Source organism: Ornithodoros turicata, unplaced genomic scaffold (genome assembly GCF_037126465.1).
Source record: "Ornithodoros turicata isolate Travis unplaced genomic scaffold, ASM3712646v1 ctg00000915.1, whole genome shotgun sequence".
NCBI lineage: Eukaryota > Metazoa > Arthropoda > Arachnida > Ixodida > Argasidae > Ornithodoros > Ornithodoros turicata.
Genome location: NW_026999417.1, coordinates 314616 through 335000, shown reverse-complemented (window position 1 = coordinate 335000; position 20385 = coordinate 314616). Strand labels below are relative to the sequence as shown.

The following is a 20385-nucleotide window of genomic DNA, read 5'->3' as shown; positions in this document are numbered from 1 at the left end:
TCCCGAAAGTGCAATAAGCGTGAACCTTCGCGTGATGATTGAGCCGAAGGCCAACATACTTAATTTTATTGAGCCTAAAATGGGACTTTTATTGCCTAAATCGGTACTTTTCCTGCCTATTATAGGCGTCTAAAACTGCGTTTTTTAGTGCCTAAATATCCGAGGTCTAGCCATAACGCACTATTCCAATCAATATCACAGGGATGCTCACAACATTTCGACAAAAATTTGACGGCCAAAAATCAGTTGCTGTGTGAAGCGCTGCTCGCTGATATTTACGCTTGCGGAACTGTTGACTCCGTCCAAACACCCTCTCTCCTGTGCAAGAAGAAGCCCGCCACAATCACACCTTTCGCCTTTATCAACGTATCTGCCATCAGCCGCCATCAGCCGCCGGCCATTGATAATGACGGAACGCACGACCAAGGCCCTCTTTCAGAATAAAACTGCTTCACTGCTTTCCACTTGCCGTTGATGAAGGCGCAGCCAAGAGTTTCCTCAAACTCAAATTTCACCGGGCATGCTTCGCCCAGAGGCTGATTTTCGGCTGTCAAATTTTTGTTGAAATCTTGTGAGAAAACACGTGATCTTGATTGGAATACTGTGTTACGATCACAGGCATCTTAGGAATTCAGGAAGAAAACTAATGCCTTTGCTAGTCAATTTTTCGAGTTTAGTTATACAAATGAGCTTGATTAATGCGTGACACCAATTCAAACGGCCTCAATCTGTGGCAAAAGTCTGTATGAGTGTATTTCAAGTAGTTTAATAATTTTCTGAAGTAATGCCTATTTTTAGGAATTGAGTGACATCCTCTCGTAAAACACCCTGTGTACATGTCAGCGACTATGCATAACGAAAATGATTATGAATATGACATGAAATTCTACTTATGCACCATTATTCACCAAGGAAACTTGGTATAGTTTTGATGTGAAAAAAAAAAAAAAAAAATACGAACTTTACAGGGATTGTTGTCACAGTCGAGCAAAGGAGGTATTTATTCATTTAATCATACTACTCGCACCCGTGGGTGCTATTGTAAGAGACAAAGAGCATACACTCAAAGATTAATGGATATGACATTGTAACTTTGTCAAAGTGGATATGAGTTTGAAACTACCTAATTGAACCACTGACATATTATACTGAGGAATTCTGAGAGAGGAAGTCTGACGGAGTTTTAATAGGAAATAGGAGTTGGGGAAAAATAATTCTTAAACACGTTGATACCACACAACGGTTCACGTAGGTGTTTACTATGTCTTAATCGGGCACTTGCTGAATAAGTAAAAGTTAAGTAACTTCAGCGTGAACCTAACCTAAGCTCCGTTAAGTATGAGCCAAAACATTTTCATCCGTTGTGTTTTAGTTTTTGTTTTTGTCTTGAGGGCTTGCTCCTTTTGTAGTCGGCAAACCTGTTCCCTTGGGGTATAGTGGACTAGAATGAGTGGTGTGCTGAGCAGAGGCTGTCGGGAGTATCCGCCGATGCAGGAAGGAAAAAATATTTCCGACTTCACATAACAAAGAAAACAATTTAATAAGTCGTTCCGTCTCCGATATAGGAGACAACATCAGGGCAGCCTCGGGAGGGAATGAGTGACTGAAAACCACTTAAGTATTTGTATACGTCGGGAAGCGTGCCACGGTTGGCGTTGCAAGCGGTAGGCTCTCTTTGTATGTGCCACTATTTTTATGTTAAGTCGGTGCTATTTTTTCCTTCCTGCATTATGATTCCCGGCTTTTGGAATATATTCGCATATCCACCGATGTTCCTGCCAATAGGTGCCACTCCTGTCTCGACAGCATGCGATTCAATCGCCCCTTACGGATGTCTGCCGAACTACTGGTCACGTGACAGCTCCAGTGCGGTTAGCCCAAGAGCACGCGTTTCATCCTTCTTGCATGCGCTGCGTTGCACTTTGAGCAGGGACAGAGCCATAACAATGCCACACGTGGATCTCGTTTTTGAAACCTGTTATCTGTATGTTGTCTGTGTGTTTTCTCAGCCAGCATGTTGATGTCGGGACGCGCGCGCTTCAGTAACAAGAGAAACAAGGTTTACCAAGCCAACTTCGATGTTTTGCAGCCTGCGTGTGGAAGACTGCAGTCCATCATCTTTACCTTATTATTATTATTTTTTTTTTTTACTTTCGTGTTAGCGCCGCGACATCTTTACCTCACATATGAAAGATAGATGCAATGTCTGAATGTGGTCTCCACATATTTTTAAACAGAAGCATGATAATATTCCATGTCACACATAATAGAACACAATTTAGCACATTCTTTAACAGAGTTTGTTTAACACCACATAACTTCGTTCAATAACTATCATCATATACAGAGACAATTGATTTATGCCATATTATCATATCGTAAAAACAAGCGCTGGCAACCGCTGACAACCTATGTGTATGAAGATTAAGCACGAGCACGTAAAATTTGTTGAAAGTTCCCAGAAATAGTTCATAGCAATGACCACACATCGACTCTTTTCCTACAGAAAGATCAAATCGGTTACCAGCTAGCAGGTGACGTAGCCATGGGGGGACTAGCCCTCCCCCCCCCCCCCTTCCCGATTTGCCACTCCGACACACGGAAATCGTGCAAATCCGAGGTGAGAAAAAAATATGAATGGGGGCGGGGGGAGGACCGACGCCACTATCACAAAAGCTCTTGCAGTTTCTGGCGTCAATGTAAGCAGCATTCCGGGATAGTTCGAAGTCATCAGCTTAACTCACATCCCCATTTTTTTTCTTTATCACATCGCAATCATGAGCGTTACATATTACATAGGCGTCACCGGTCATTACAGCCAATATGTCATCTTGTTTCATTTGTAACGTTCAAATATTCTAAATTTTCGTTTGTGTTATTATGTGCAATTTTTAAGAATATGGGCTACGAAGCAAGTTTCCGTCAAACAATCAGTTGCAACACTAGTGCGAGAGTTTTAATAGCACATTTAAAACTGTGCTTTTCAACTTCGAGGCAGATAAGTATAGCGTCGTGTCTCTTGGAACAGGGGTACGAAAATATATCGGAAGCGCAACAAAATATCGCCATAGCCATTGCACTCCATACGTACCGCCAACTTTGCTTGAAGGTGTGTTTGCTTGTTCGTATGGAAAACAAAGATGATAAATTGAACTCCTCTCCCGACGTGTTCTGCTTCTCCTAAGATAAATTTTCTCCCGTCACCAAAAAGAAAAACAAACCTACTACTTCACTGGCTTCTCAAGTGCTCTGCTGGCAAGTTGACTGTTCCAAGTTGTTTGTGCCGCAGGTAGAGCATTTCTGGCAAGATAGGATCCCCTTGGTTTACACAAGAAGGGAAGTCCCTCAGGACGAGAGTCGCCGATATTTCGAACAGAGACAGTCTCGGTTCGAAATATCGGCGACTCACATCCTGAGGCACCTCCCTTCACATTCCCTTACCGGTTCCCTGGATTTTCTGCCCTTCTACGTTACCTTACATGGGAGGCCGAACACGATCTAGTTGTTTTGATTCCACGCGTCTACACTGTTTTGGTTCTATACATCTATACACGTTACATTATAACGGGTGTTTCAGTGAAATCCCCGGGCTAAATAATTCGCGAAAGGTTGCATCAATCGACGAACTTTCTTTTTTACAAGTATCTGTCCGATACCACCTACAAGCTGCGCACCGTGTGAATGAGCGGGAGGCGCTCGTTACTTAAATAAAAATTCAAATGAGTTTCGTGAAAAACCATAACTTCTAAAGTAGGGCGCCGTCGGTATGAAAATGGGTACTACCCCTTTTCGGACTTTCAGTGGACAACTTTTTGAGAAAAATCTGCCACCGAAGCGGCCAATTGTTGCTGTAATTACTTGGTTTCGGTTTACATAATTTGTCGCGACTGTTCGCGATGAAGCGCAAAAGGACGTAATTCATTGGTGTAAGAACATAATTCATTGGTGGATAAGGGAGTAGAAAAGCGTCCTTTTGCGCTTCACTGCGACCAGCCGCGACAAAAATATGTTAACCGAAACCAATTGATTACTGCAACAAATGACCCGCTTCGTTGGCAGGTGTTTCTCTAAAAGGTGTCCACTGAAGGTCCCAAAAGGGGTAGTACCCATTTTAATACCGACAGCGTCCTGGTTTAGAAGTTACTTATGTTTTCTTGCGAAACTCATTTGAATTTTTTATTTAAATAATGAGCGCCTCCCGGTATGAAACGGCTTTGTGCCCGCTGAATAACATGTGTGCCTCCTGAACGGTGTACTCGTGTGCTTGTTGAATAATGCGTGTGCCGGCTGAATATGCGTGCCTTCGTTGGAGCGTACTACGTTGTTGCGCGCTCCGCCGGTGAGGAGTGACAGGGCACAACGTATTCTCCCGCAGTACGTTCCTTCCCGCTTTCTTGCCGCTGTTTGCGTTGCAACCTCGCCTTTGACAAGGATGACACCTTGCTTTTTAAGTACAGGTCTAATGTTTGCTTAAGGTAAGCCAACCTAGCTGTGATGCATCATACGACACCTGCGTTTTACTCGTGTCTAACAATCGAAGTGCATTCTGTTGCAGACGGTGGACGCATTGCAAATGGCGGCAGGAGAGGATCGGCTGCATCGGTGAAGCGACGATGTACATTACAAGCGATGTTAATTGTATTCTTTCGTTATAGGTGACCCTGGGACTGTATCGATTGCGAGGAGGTGAGTTACAAAATGGAGTACTATTCCAGCATTAACGTTGGAACAATACCAGCGTGATATTCACTTCGGTTTCTTTACAGGTTGTTTCCTGTCTCAACGGTCACATATACGCGTGCAAGATTGCAACTGCTTCTCACATGGAATTGGTGTCTGTTGCCACTTGTTGGACAATTGTTCCTCTGCCATTTCGTTTGAGGAACCGTCATGTTTGTCACTAAGGATCTTTATTGAGCTTTCACATTTCGTTTGAGGAACCGTCGTGTTTGTCACTAAGGATCTTCATTGAGCTTTCAGTGCCAGCCTGTTTGAAGTTTCGAGGATTGTGTGGTCGGCGTTTGGAGGACTCTCTGGTGCATCGGATCATCGGATGGGTTGTGTGCCCGTGCAACGTGTGCTCCATATGTGTGTGTTGGGATTAGTGAACCGTGTATGCTTTCCATTCAGCAAACGATGATGTACTGGATGCAATTTAAAGGTATGTGCAAGCCAATAAAATTTGGTGTTTCATGTTCGATGTGCTTGGAGCATTTTCTTCCTTGCTTTTTCTTCTTTTTTTTTGCGAAACGTGGAGGTAATTTTTCTGTTAGGGAACTCGAAAGGCGCAATGTGTTTCGCGTATTAGTGGGTACAAGGAACCCTTCGATACGTCCGGTACACTGTCGCTCCTGGCGTCAGCAGGGATGTCGCAAGGGAGCAAGCGTCGTGCCAGTTGCTTCAGGGTGCACATGGCACCTGCAGCTTTCGCAGGCACCGCGTGCCCCTTGAAGTCATGTGGCACATTTTTTTAAAAATGTGCCAGTTGATCAGACGGCACCTATCCGTCACTGGGTTTAGAGTGTACTGCTTGCCGTGTGAGGTCTGGTGTGTAAGCCTGACCTTAAAAATGACTTCAGGGAGATCTGAGACTTTTCTCCTTGTTCCTTGGACTCTGATCACTGCCATGAAACAACGGTAACAAGGGGTTAAGTGAGCGGTTTTTTGTGAGTTGAACTGCGAAAGTCAAGATCTAAGCCAAGGAACAAGTCGAAAAATCCCAGATCCCCCTGAAGTCATTTTAAGGTCTTGCTTTTACACTAAAGTGTCTTCACATGGCAAGCAGTATAAATGTGCATGTCCTCGTACGCTCACCCATGCTTCTCTGAAATAACTGTTGCGAAGTGTAGAGGGTCACCAGTTGTAAGATTGAATTTGGAGTCACAGAAGAAAGACAACTTCTTTTACGTTATGAGCCGTGTTTATTTTAGCGTCCGCTTCCTTCGGAACCCCAGTCCAGACTGCCCCCCTCGGGACGCGCAAACCGGGTGTCAGGTTACACCGCGTCCGAGAGGCAGACCACGCATGCCAGGCGACCCCGCGAGTTCGAAGAAATTTTCAGCGTCGCGGGTTCACGTGATCGGTCTGGCACGGCGTGTGTCTGTGAAGAAGCGGGGGCCGCGAAGGAAGTCGGTTTTCGAGAAATAATACAGCCTGTCGGCTGCTACAAGGGTCCCCCTCCTAGTGAACAAGTGAACGATAAAGAAAAAGGTCGTTGTTCAAACTAGAAGGGGAAGACTTTCGGTCCCTTATAGCGTGAAACTGCGGGGGAAAAAAAAACATAGTACATTGCAAATATATACACTATATAGTAAATTCGTACGAATGCTCGAGAAATAACATGATTACATAATTTATCATGAAATATTGCACTGCATGGTTGAGAGTTGAACAGAGAGTAGAATAGTTGAATAGTTGAGAGTCATGATGCAAAGTTGTCAGCATGACGTTGTCAGTTCTTGTGACCAGTGCACACGACGAAGAGTCTGACGGCGGACAGCTGAGCGTGTCACAATTGTCGTGGGCGGAGGAGTCCCATGCGGCGTGATGTCGATGTGCGCTGGCTTTAGCCTATCGACGGAGACTGTGTCTTCGTGACCGTTGATGGAAATAACGAAATGCTTGTCTCGTCGCTGTATGACGCGATATGGTCCGTCGTACGGTTGTTGCAATGGCTTGCGGGTTGCATCGTGGCGAACGAAAACGTGTGTACACGTGTTCAAGTTTTCATCGATGAACACGGTGCGGCGGTCTGGTTGTCGTGGTTGTTTCGGTCGAATATCTTGTAGAGCGGACTGCAGTCGCGTGACGTAGCAGGTGGGGTCGGGAACTGCGTCTGAGGGTACGGGAACGAAAAATTCGCCAGGTAAGCGAAGTGACGTTCCATAGACGAGTTCGGCCACGCTGCAGCCAAGATCTTGCTTGAGAGCCGAACGGAGACCGAGCAGCACGAGCGGCAATCGTTCCAGCCAGTGGGATTGATCCTCAGTAGCTCGAAGGGATGCCTTGAGTTGCCGGTGAAATCGTTCCACCATCCCATTGGCAGAAGGGTGCTAGGCTGTCGTGTGGATATGCTTCGTTCCTAGCGTCCTGCAAAGTGCTTGGAACAGACGGGATTCAAATTGGCATCCACGGTCCGTCGTGACTGTGGAGGGAACGCCAAAGCGTGATATCCACCCCGACATGAAGGCTTGTGCTACAGTGTCGGCACTGATGTCAGGTATGGGCACAGCTTCCAACCAGCGGGTGAAACGATCGACCATCGTGAGCAGGTAACTGCGTCCGCCAGATGACGGTAGAGGTCCAACGATATCGATATGGACTTGGTCAAATCGTTTGTCTGGCGGTATGAAACGTGACAAGGGTGTGACGGTGTGCCTTTGCACTTTGGACTTCTGACAAGAAATACACGCACGTGCCCAGTTGCGAACATCGGTGTTGATACCCGGCCAGAGGTAGCGTATTGTGACTAGACGCTGCGTTGCACGAATCCCGGGATGCGAAAGGGAATGCAGCGAGTCGAACACTTGGCGTCGGAATCCAGCAGGTACGAATGGACGTGGTGTTCCTGTCGACATGTCACAAATGAGGGTTTGTGCGGACACAGGTAGGGCGACTTCCTGGTAGTTGGTGGAAAGTGAATTTCGGAAGGCTTCCAACTCGGTGTCCTCACGTTGCGCTGTAGCCATGGCAGCGAAATCGACAGCGGGAGACGGGGAAGCAGCGATGGCGTTGACGTCGAGGCGCGATAACGCGTCGGCAACGACGTTGCTACTTCCGCCGATATGCTGGATGTCGGTGGTGAATTCACTCACGAAGGACATGTGACGAAGTTCTCGTGGTGAATGATTCGAACTGCAGGACTTGATGGCAAATGTGAGGGGCTTGTGGTCAGTAAAGATGGTAAACTGACGTCCCTCCAGGAAATGACGGTAATGCTTGACAGCCAGATACACTGCGAGCAATTCGCGGCCGAATGTGCTGTATCTGGTTTCAGCAGGTTTCATCTTCCTGGAGAAGAATCCGAGTGGTTGCAAATGTCCATAGTCATCTCGTTGGTGAAGTGCGGCTCCGACAGCTTTGTCCGAAGCGTCAACCATGAGACACGTTGGAGCACCAGAACGAGGGTGGGCCAAGCGTACGGCATCGGAAAGGGCTTGTTTTGCTAGGTCGAACGCATTTTTCGCTTGAGGGTTCCATTCCACGGCACTGGTTGGATTGCGTGAGCCCGTCAAGAGGTTGTGAAGAGGCTCGAGAATTCGGGCGCAATGAGGAATGAACCGTCGGTAGAAGTTCACAAGTCCCAAGAATTCTCGCAGCTTCCGACGGGTCGGTGGTAGGGGAAAGTCTTTGATGACGTCGACTTTCTCTGGCAGCGGTGTTATGCCGTGTCGATCAATACGATGGCCAAGGAGTTCCAATGCATCTACGCCGAAGATGCATTTAGCGGCGTTGATCACTACGCCGTTGTCCTGCAGTCGTTGGAAAAGCAAGCGAAGATGACGTTCATGCTCTTCTTCTGACGTGCTGGCGACCAGGATGTCATCGACGTACGCGAAGCAGAAGTCGAGTCCGCGTAACACATCGTCGATGAATCTCTGGAAGGTCTGAACGGCGTTACGGAGGCCAAATGGCATACGGACATACTCAAAGAGACCGAAAGGTGTTATGATGGCCGTTTTGGGAATGTCCGCAGGCTCTACCGGGATTTGGAAGTAGTTCATGTCGCTTCAATGCAGCACTGAGACGGGACGAAGGGCGGTTAAGACAAGGAGACAAACGTATCTGCAATTGGAATGAGGTTGTTAGTGACAAAAGGAGTACCCCTAGTACAGGAAATATAGTTGATCAAAGGGAGGAAGAGGGGGAGTTGGTGATAGTTCATGTCGCTTCAATGCAGCACTGAGACGGGACGAAGGGCGGTTAAGACAAGGAGACAAACGTATCTGCAAATTGGAATGAGGTTGTTAGTGACAAAAGGAGTACCCCTAGTACAGGAAATATAGTTGATCAAAGGGAGGAAGAGGGGGAGACAAACGTTTGCAGATACGTTTGTCTCCTTGTCTTAACCGCCCTTCGTCCCGTCTCAGTGCTGCATTGAAGCGACATGAACTATCACCAACTCCCCCTCTTCCTCCCTTTGATTTGGAAGTAGGCCTTGATGAGGTCAATCTTGGAAAACATTGTGGCACCATGTAGATGAGACGTGAAGTCTTGGATATGTGGGACTGGATATCTGTCCGGAACGGTGACGTTGTTCAACGCACGGTAGTCTCCACACGGTCTCCAGTCGCCAGGATTCTTTTTGGGGACCATATGCAGGGGGGATGCCCATGGGCTGGAAGACGGGCGAACGATACCCATCTCCAACATATGGTCGAATTCACGCTTAGCAATCGCAAGACGTTCAGGAGGGAGCCGTCTTGGACGAGCGTGTACAGGCGGGCCGCTCGTCTCGATGTGGTGAGTGACGTTGTGACGCGCTGGCGTAGGAGATGGTGTAGCACGCACAACATCAGGGAAGTCTCGCAGAAGAGATGAGAATCGAGTAGATGTCGAAGGGAGGAGAAACGTAGGTCCGATGGAGGAGTAAGCGGATGGCACGCCGCGGATGCTCAAGGTGGTGGAATTGTCCACGAGCCTCTTCCGGCGTACGTCAACGAGAAGATCGAAGAACTTGAGAAAGTCGGCACCGAGTATGGCGTGGGGTAGATCAGCAATGACGAATATCCACTTAAATGTTCTGCGAAGTCCTAGGTTCAGAGTCAGTGAACGTTCTCCGTAAGTGGCGATGGCAGAGTTTTTCACTGCGCGCAACTTGTACTCTGGAGAGCGCAAACGACGATCTTGTGGGGTCGGCGGGATGATGCTTACGTCAGCACCAGTGTCCACAAGGAATCTCGTACCGTAGCACTTATCAGCAACGAAGAAGAGACGGCTTCCACATTCCCCGGCAGCACCAGCCGTCGTTAGTGGCTGGGAGTGGCATTTCCCGATCTTGCACAGGGTGGGCGGCAGCGTTGGGCGGCGTCACCAAAGGTGCGGTGGTACCAGCACATGGTACTGTTGGCGGCCGGTGAAGCTGAGCGAGTGCGACGGGACCGCGATGGTGTTCGACCGCGTTGGCGTGTCGTACGGCCGAATCCCTGCATATTGGCGACCATGTTTGTCAAGTGTGCTACAGTGCTCTGTAGTTGCTCGACGTTGGTCGTAAGTGCTGCGATGGATTCGGACACTGGCACAACCTGTTGAATAGGTGGCGTGTGTGACGCACCGGTGCTTGAGCTCGACGCTGCGGCTGCGTCGACCGACGCGATCGGAGATGTTGACTGAATCGAAAGTTCCAAGATACGGTCATCGAGACGTGCCTGGTCATCGATGCTGATATCTCCTGCTGCTGTAAGCACCATGCGCACTTGCGATGGCAGGCGCTGCAAAAACAGAACCGCAGAATCGTGTTGCCAGTGTGTTGGAGCCAAGAAGTTGCTGCATGCGTCGCAAAAGTTGCGACGGCTTCCTGTCACCTAGTTCCTCCGCGATGAGGAGCTGTTGAAGACGTCGCTGCTCCGACGCTGCTGTCCGTCGAATCAACTCCTCTTTCACTTTGTCGTATGGGTTGTGCGGAGGAGGTGACACGATAATGTCGCGCACTTCTACAGCAATCTCCGGTGGCAGAGCACTAATTACATGTCCGTATTTGGTGGTCTGCGCGCAAATTCCACGTGCGCGGAATTGTGCTTCGACTTGGCAGAACCAAAGTTCGGGGTCAGACGGCCAATACTGGGGAAGTTTCAAACTCACGGCTTGAATATGATGTTCGTGAGCTGGAGTCTGGGCGGGAGTCTGGGCTGCGGTACCATTGGCGGGTTCGGTGTCACCAGGCATGGCGATGTGTGGCGGATGAGGAGCGAAGACGACGAAGTAGAAATCGGAAAGAGCCAAGCGAAGTGGAGCGTAACCCAGAATCACACGGCGTACGATGATGAGCAGAGAAGCGTGGAGAGAAGGTGCACAAAAGTTCCAAGTCCGGAGTCACCAATTTGTTGCGAAGTGTAGAGGGTCACCAGTTGTAAGATTGAATTTGGAGTCACAGAAGAAAGACAACTTCTTTTACGTTATGAGCCGTGTTTATTTTAGCGTCCGCTTCCTTCGGAACCCCAGTCCAGACTGCCCCCCTCGGGACGCGCAAACCGGGTGTCAGGTTACACCGCGTCCGAGAGGCAGACCACGCATGCCAGGCGACCCCGCGAGTTCGAAGAAATTTTCAGCGTCGCGGGTTCACGTGATCGGTCTGGCACGGCGTGTGTCTGTGAAGAAGCGGGGGCCGCGAAGGAAGTCGGTTTTCGAGAAATAATACAGCCTGTCGGCTGCTACATAACCATCCCCCGTATGCAAGATGACTACGAAAGAAACGTTAGAGCTGACCTGAATAACGCAGTACATGTATCATAGCTCTGTACACAACAAAAATGCCCGGAAGTAGCTTATCCGGTATCGAAAGTGATATCATCCGTGACTGGCAAAATTTTCTCTTATACGTACATCTCAGCTGTTGGCGCACAAAGCGAAAAGGTCATACATCACAGCTACTAAGTAAGTTTTATATGCGTGCAAGAGGAGTGGACAGCTAAAGGGATCTGTTTCCAATACTGAAATGAGTTAACATGTACATGCAAAAAAATGAAATGAACCATACCAGGAACTTACTGGTTAAAGCACTCTCGGCTTGTGTTCGGTGCAGGCAGGACTTGATCACTGTGCATGTCGTGATTACCCTACTCATGTCAACGACTCGACTGACGGGTGCCGGATGCCACACGGCCAAAAATAAACCATATGGTGCCATGAAACCTGAATGGACCCCTATCTCCATGTCTTTAGTTATCGCTTACTTACCACCACCGCGAGCTGGCTACAAGTTTCGTTAGAGCGCAAGATAGCCAGCTTGATGAGCGCTCACTGCACAACCGTCGGGTCTCGAAGGAGGCAAACACATGTTTGCAACCGTTGTTTGCTCTTCAATAATGCGACTGCCTAGCGTTTTCTTTCCTTCTAGTATTTTGTGAGTGACCCGCTCAGTTGTACATTCGGTACGCTGCGCCGCAGGGCGCATACACGTTTGCGAAGTTATCTTCAATTAAAAAATATTATTTGAATTTAACAAACAGTACCTCTGATATTTTTTTGCTACGACTTGCTAGGAAGACGATGCATCGAATGACACCTTGATGACGCTTCTATCCCGACCTCCTCACACCGAATTTTTCGGGCAAAAATGTGCATTTTGTCGAATTTTTACAACTTCCCGATTTTTTACTGCGGCTTACAGTGCACCTGAGGGGTTGGATTTTTTCGTGTTGAAAGTGCAACACCGGGGCTATATGACAAAAAATCTTGAAGAAGAAATTCTAAAATTTTATATTGCAAAAAAATTGGTAAACTTGCACAAACTTTGCAAATTTCGTGCACGCCACAAGCGTCGAGCTCGTCAAGTGTGATGGTGAAAATTGCTTACATACCATAAAATGAACTCTCTCCTATCATATAAGACGCTTTTTAACGTGCTCCGTGCCTTACGTGCTCCGTGCCTTACGTGGCCCGTAATACCTGCTTAAACCGACATAGGTTTTCGCCAAGCACTGCATCTTTGAGGGGCTCCGCACCCTATAAATTTCAATTTCGCTAGAAAAGACCAAGTTCTGTTGTTTTCGGAGTCATAAGGAACAATAAAAAAAAATTCACATAAAATTCTAGGGGGGGTCGAGCGGCACCCTTGGCGTGGAATGGCCCACCTGGTAACCATACTTATTGATGGATCGATGAGTGGTCACTAATGATGGCATTTGCGGCACTTGACAGCAGGGAAAAACTGATCATTCCGTCAATACCAAGCAGAAGGAAAAGTCTCAAGTTGGGATTCGTGCATATCTCGAACATCATGCAGTCATTGCTGAAAAGCAGTCTTTTGTTCGAAACGTTCTGTCGAGACAATTATTAAATACACATATGCGCTATATGCACTGAATTATGACAAAAATATAAACGCAAATTCTCAAGGTCAAAATCAATGTGAAATAATATGTCTTGGCTGTAAGTAGTGGTATTCTTTATACTGCATGCTATGTGAATGAACATAAATATTGCACCGTCTTTAGACAGATTATGCAACGAGATGCCATGGTAAGGTATTGCCTGGAGAAGGGTACACAGTGGCATAGTACTTACGTTACTTTTATTTGGTAGCGGTAGCGGTATCGCGTTACTTTTTGAATGCTTAGCGACGCTAGTATTGCGGGACCTTTTTGTGGAGTAGCAGGTATCGGTATTCCGTTACTTCGTTTTGGTAGCGGATGTAACACTGTCGGTAAGCGAAGGACGCTCTTTTGTTTCCGTCTCCGATACTGTTACAAGTTGTAATTTCGGTGATATACCGTTTTTAGTTCCGTTACCATTACAGTTCTCTTTACTACTTCTCTCCTCGTTGTAAATAATTCATTCATCTGATTGCTCATTCCCTGCAGTGCATACATGTATGCAGGGGCGGCCGAAGGGGAGCTACAGGGGTACCTGAAGACCCCCTGAATTTGTGAAGGGGCGCAAAATTGTCATGGAGGTGAAGCGCCAAAAGTGTTATCTCAGGTGCTGCATGCAAATATAATGCCATAAACAATTTTCCTGAATCGATCAAATTGCCAGCGTAGTCAAAGCTTTGTCGATTGACGCGGTGGAACTCACGACGACATGACCTCAAAGTGTTCACTTGTTCCAGAATGTTTAACACAGCTCTCAGTCTCATGTGTGCCATGAGCTGTAGAATTGAAAGCTGCACCCCACAGCCCGGCGCATATAATTCCAAGCTCTCTGGTTCTCGCCCGCTGTGACCGCCTTCATTCGACTGCCTTACGTGTAACATTACGGTACCATTATTATTGAGACTGCCTAGAATTTTTGGAACCCGGGCATGAATTGGTGGTGGTGGTGGCGGTGGGGGATGAAAGGAGGCGCTGGTTGGGATCTGGGGTAAGAACGTCAGGACTGGAATTCAAGACGTTGCGTCGCCCCTGTATATGTGGAATGACGCGTAAAACAGTGTTGCATGCTTCACAATGACTGAGTCGAAAATCTTGCCTTTTATTATCACGGTAATCACGGTCCCACTGACGAAATTTACATACATGATTTACATGTTATATATGCTGTATGTATTTGTGTTCCATGCTCCTAACACGCAAAATATGTTCACATACGCTGCTTATGTACACTGAACTCAACCTTAAATGGACTCTAAAAAGTACACGAATGGCATCTCTTCGTGAGGGGTATTGCAATTATTATTGCATGAAGTATGGTTACATAAGGTGCATTGTATAATTTCACGTGGCATGGTAATGTAAACCGAATAAAGAGGAAGTACTCGCCCTGCTACTTTTCGTGAACCATACAGTTGTGGCCATTCAATTCTGCAAATACTAAGTGCTAATTTGCTGCTCGTGTAGCAGGACCGTAATTGTACTTGCAACATGTCATAAAAACAGCAATGAGACATAATCGACGCTTTTGTGCTTTTTTCTTTGAAACACAATACCCATTAATCCTGTAGCAGTTACGATCCTGTGCTTGAAACCAAATTCTTGCGAATAAACGTGGTTTAGTTCTGTGTCCAGCGCTGCAAGATAAACGTTTTGAACGCGTCCAGTAAAAACAGGGGTGATGTACACAGACTGTACACAGAAAAAAAAAAAACAAGTGGACATTGAAAACAACGAACGGAGAATTTCATGTATTAACTTGGCGAAAAAGGCGGAACTGGGTCGTGCCATTGAGGAGGACCTGCAGCTTCCTGAGCACGACAACAACGTATGCCAGTTCAGAATTTAGCATACAAACAGTCGTCAATAAACAAGTGCACGTTTCGTGGCCTATGCATGGGCGTGGAAGGTGGGGAAAGGGGGGAGCAGTGCGTTCGTCATGTGTCATCCTTAGTGTTTTTAAGGCCCGTTCCGACATACAGCGCTTTGCTCCAGAGCACTGGAAAACAGCGCTGTTTTTCCCTCCTCTCCCGGCTGCGACTCGATGGAAAACAGCGCTTGGCGAAGTTGAGCTTCGGTGAACTTTCCCATCGCTGTCTCCCAGCGATAGGCTCCCTGAACCAATGAGAATGCGGCGCCGCGTTCACGTGATGGGGCTGTTTTTTTTTTTTTTCGATCACGTGAGATCACCAAGTACAGCGCTGGGACAAGCGCTGCAAATGCGAACCCCACTGTGGAAATACAGCGCTGTTTTGCAGTGCTATGGTGCAGCGCTGTGGAGCAAAGCGCTGTATGTCGGAACGGGCTTTTAGCACAGGTTTTAGCGATTTTATCATGCGTGGCCAACAGGCCCAAATCGGTATTCTATTCAAGGGGGAACGTTCATACTTTTTGTCATCCATGACCAAGGAAAAAGCGCAGTGGAAGAAAAAAAAAAGCGCAAAGAACAGCTCAATAAGTTTGTGAAGAGTACCCCACCTTAGTGCGTAAAACAAATACACTAGTAAAACAGCGATCTAGCACATTGAGTCTGATGGCCTCGTGTACTCAATAAAGATATGGTCCCTTGATAAAAGGAGGAAACAGCAGCCAATAGGCAAGTCACCTCTTCCTTTTATTGCGTGCTATGTGTACATAAAAGCAACCAAAAGCGTGCTTGTTTGATAGTCTGCTGTTTATCACCCCACCCGATAAAAATGAGTGACCACCGCCCACCGCGCCTTCGAGATCACATGCGCAGTGCTATTCCCGTGTCCTTCACCGGCAGCGCACATGGACTAGGTAACATGAGAGCCCTCACGTCAGGGTGTCACGTGGCTTTAGTACAAATACTTGGCGGCAAATAAAGTAGTTCAATATCCAGACGAGCAGGCTGCTTTCAAAAAACTTTTACTACGAAAATAGCTACACACGTGAATACTAAGCTTGTTGTCGTAGTTCAACGAGAACACGCATGGCGTGCGGCAATCGCGTGCTGTCAAAGGTCACGAGCCCGGCTTCGATCATGGGCACACGCCTGCAATGTTTTGGCAGTTCGCTCAGCACACCACTCATTTGGCCCACTGTACTTGGGGGGATCCGGGATTGGCAAGGTGACCGCGCATGGACGATATAGTTGTCCCGCCGGAGTTTCTCTGGGTGCAATGCTTCTTCAGAGCCCTAAACAGCTGACTAGGAGACGACGTTTCTCTGAATCAGTCAGCGACCACTGAGAGTATGACGTCAGCGCAAGGTCAGAGGACGGTACTGCTCTCCACCACTGTCGCGCACGGTCGCTTTTTGCAGCGCACTTTAAATTCCATTTCTACGATAATTATGACTCTGTGGTGTGAATTACTTCTCATGGTGCATTTTACTGGCCTGCTTAACAGCTTTACAGGAAGAAAACAGGGTGTCGACTTCTGTAGTGACTGTAATGACTTCTGTGACACTTTAAGCCTCAACAACGCCATGACCACGGCTTGATGACGGCATGAACGTTCAAATCACGGCATGCCGGTTCAAGTGGCGTTCACAATTCCCGAGTAACTTATTAGTAGCTGAGGAAAAGCGAAATTCTTTAATCATGAGAAATTGATGTTCTGAGGCTGAAGGCTGGAGGCGGTAATCCAGAAGATGTGAGTTCGAGTCCTACAGCTGGCTAACCTTTTCAGTGCCTTCCAGCTTTCATCATTCTTTAATCAAATTTTTGTTAACAAATTCAGTTTTGCTATTACATTTTAGGACGGAATTCGAACATTCAAGTACGTAATCTCATGTCCTTTCGTATGTGACATTTTCTTTGTGAAACCTGCGATTATCAGCACAAGACTTGCACTGATACATGCAGGTGCGTCTTGTAGAGTTTTAAGCTAATGTAAGAAAGAGCAAGTATAACACGTTATGAATATTTTACTTGACATCGTGCATGTAATTCGCAATAGTAGTGCTTATACAAGTGTATGAAGTTACACACATTATTATTTATACACATTTCTACGGGAACCACCGTCCATAAACCATGCCGGCCGATGTCATATTGATTGTTCCAGGTATTAAAGCCTGATCGCCAGAAACTTGCACACCTCATTCAGACTGCGGTTGTTCATGGGCACCATAAAAATAAAAATTGAACTGAACTAACGCAAGGTTCACTCACTGAGTAGATCGCTGGAGATTTCTTTGGACAGCATCTGATAGGGATCGAAGCATCTGGTCAGCCTTCGCCTTGTTCTGCTGCATATCCTCGAACAACTCCACTGCAGGGAAAAGACTTCATGATGCTGCGAGTAAACTATTACGACCATACTATGTTTATAACGAGAGTTAGCTATGATCTGTTTTGCTCAATTTAAAAAAAAGCACATATCCGAGTCTCGTGACTGGCTACTTCCAGTCCAATTTTGATGAAGGGAAAGAGGGAAAAAAACTACCCACCGCAGTGGGATATGAAACGAAACAGTGCTTTACCGAACACAACATTTCTTTCTAAAACGCACATACCGGGTGTACCTAACCTGTTAAAATATCGTACTAAAAATCTACTTCTCCGAACATTATGAGGTCAACGCTATTTATAAGGAGGGAGCTTTTGCCATGACTTCTGAGCACTTTTATCTAATTTAATTCGCGAGAAATCGAATTTTCCCAATTGAGCTCCGAAGTCTGCTAAGTCAACCTCACGTTTTCTTTTCTTTTTCTATTCTTTATCTCATTGTATTTTTTCAGAAACAAAAAGCGTATGTCGGACTTACCCCATTCTATTGCAAAATACATTCATTCACTAGTCAATACTACGATGGTGGTACAGGAAAAAAATTGCGAAACTGTCGTTTGGACGCGCGTAAATTGCCGGCCGCACTCAGATTCCCAAAAGTATCCATGGAGGGGGCCGTGCACGTGCCCTTCCAGTTTTCCTTTTCCAAGCTTCTGCTGATAACGTCAGCATGGTTGCAACACCACAAAGTTATCTGAAATAAGGGCGAGATGGAAACAGGAAGGGATGGGTGAGCGTGTTTTTTTTTAACGCGATAACATTTCTTTAAGGCTGCGGTACCACACCTCCCCTGAAAACGGCCACTTTCAAGAAAGGATCTCGTCGCTCCTGCGCGTGTGTTCCTGAAGATATTGGCACCGTTGGAAAGCTGCTTTCTTTTCCTACCCCGCTACAGAAGCCGTTTTTCGATATATCGCTCTGCATCAGTGCTATATGGCCGAGAGTAAGGCAATAACAGTGATATTTGGTGCTGTTTCAGAAAGAATTTAGCGAAAACCGAACAAGATAGCACAGTCTAGTTTTTTTCATCGTGTTTTTCTATGACAGGCAAAGGCCGCTACAAGGCCGTATTTTTTCTATATCGTATATAGATAAGTTACAATGCCTTGGTGAAAAAGACGAAAAACTGCATTTCTTGCTCTGGTCGTTTTTGGCTGTTCTGCAATCCTGCTACAGGAAAACTGTGCACTGGGAGTATAAAATTATGCCTACAACGATCCCTAAAAATTACAGCGCAGTCCAGATATTTACCACAAAGTTACGACATCTGAAACAGACCTGGCCAAAGCCAGTGAAAACGAAACTGGTGCGCCATCTGCTGCGCCATCTAGTGTCCTAGCTTGCAACCGCTCATAGCTGCAGTGCCAGAGTCTAGTATTAGGTGGCGTCCTACCGGAAGCTGGCTGAGGAAGGATGAGCTCGCACTGCCCGTACGCGATTTCTGATGGGTGCCATGGCGTGTTTCCGTTGATCGTGGTACAGTAATCGGGGTGCACACCCTGTGCGCCAGCAGAGGTTGCTGCCGCTATGCAAACACCTGAGGGTTGCGCCACAAATGAATGATCTGCCTAACCTTCTTGTAGAGAACGTCACCTCAGTGCGGACGGATGATGTAGTTTCTGGGCGGAGAATAGTTTCGGCGGTTTATTTTATCGCGAGCCCTCCTGAAATGGATCAGCATGTTTGTCCAGAGTAGTCTGGACAGCGTTTCGCCTTTGAAAGAGAAAGAAGAGTTGGACTTGAATTGGCCGAATTAGTCATATTTTTTACGTTTTCTTTAGTTTTCCTTTTTTGCAATTTTCATTACATATCGCGTGTGTACTTCAGCAACGACGTACACTGAAAAGCACAGTATTCGCCCATCTACACGGCTTGATTCATTAGTTACTATTCGATTCATCGAACACAATTTCATCGAACGCCTCTTCACTCAACATGTACAGGATATACGGATGATCGGAAGTAAAGGGAAAATGTTCGTGCTTCCGCGCGATAACTTTGATTTTTGTTGCTGCTGCTGCTGTTGATGATGATGGTAGAATAAAAACTATGGAGAGGGGATATCGGTTTTTGAGACCTTTGCTGATTGAACTTTGTGAACAGTATGAGCGAGCACGGGGTTCCGGGAAAAATGGTCCCGGACAAAATGGTCCCTGGTGTCGTGGGCGGAAATAATGGTCCAGCGGGGTTCCGTGCGCCGAAAAATACAGGAGCGCCGTTGTGAACAGCTGATGGAACGGATCATAGCCGATCAAGTTCTATCATTCGCCCTCATTATTTGTTGATATTGGGAGACACACTTGTTTTAAAGGGACTATGAAATTTCCCGAACCCCCATACTTTTTTTCGATGGAAACTGTTCTTCCCGCAGAGAAACTAATACGCCACAAATTTTTCCGGACGAAATCGCTCCACTCTGCAAGGAGCGCGCGCTGGAAATGTCTCTTCCGCGTTCCTCCTCTCCCGCGCATATTTCCCTGCCGATAGTGTAACTGTACGGACCGCTCTTCGGTTCCCCGTTACGTCACCGGTGTTGCACACTGGCAAGTAATGCCGCGAGCTCGCGCTGTGGCTGCCGCCACTGCCGAAATCTGCCGATCGCGCGAAAGCTGCTGTCATGGAGATTTCCACTCCCGATGAACGCATACGCGGAATCCTACGGCGCATGCTCCTGGCGGGATTCCTCGGCTCGGCAACACGTCACGATGACGTGTTGCTGAGCCGGCCGTGGTCGCGTCAAGTTACCCGTTGTGTCTCCGCTCGGCAGCTCGTCACGGCGCGGCGCCAGCTGTCCTCCCTTCGCCGCTCCGTTTAAATTCGCTCCCGAGAAATCAGCTCGCGCGACGAAAGTAAAATTTCGGTTCTCGACTCAGAAAAATGTCTTCTTTCGAACGAAACGAAGAAAAAAATCGTTTCATAGTCCCCTTAAGATTAACCTTGATGTTAATGAACAACAAAAGCTGCACGTCACTGAATGAGCAACATAAAAGCGGTTACATTCGCTGAGCTGTTTGTATTGTGCGGATTGCGCCACGAAGCAACGCCACGAAGCAACTGTGGCTATAAGCGGAGTACAGACGTGGACAGATAGAGAGAGGACAG

The 20385-nt window shown here is 47.1% G+C and overlaps 1 protein-coding gene across 3 annotated transcripts in view; it reads right to left on the bottom strand.

Annotated features, from left to right (window-relative positions):
• Window positions 1-20385, bottom strand: part of LOC135375679 (spatacsin-like) — a 504414-nt gene that overhangs the window by 198247 nt on the left and 285782 nt on the right. For all 3 annotated transcript variants that reach the window (XM_064608337.1, XM_064608338.1, XM_064608339.1), the window contains one exon: window positions 17167-17266. In XM_064608337.1, the coding sequence (XP_064464407.1) occupies window positions 17167-17266 (100 nt within the window). The remainder of the gene's footprint in view (window positions 1-17166; window positions 17267-20385) is intronic.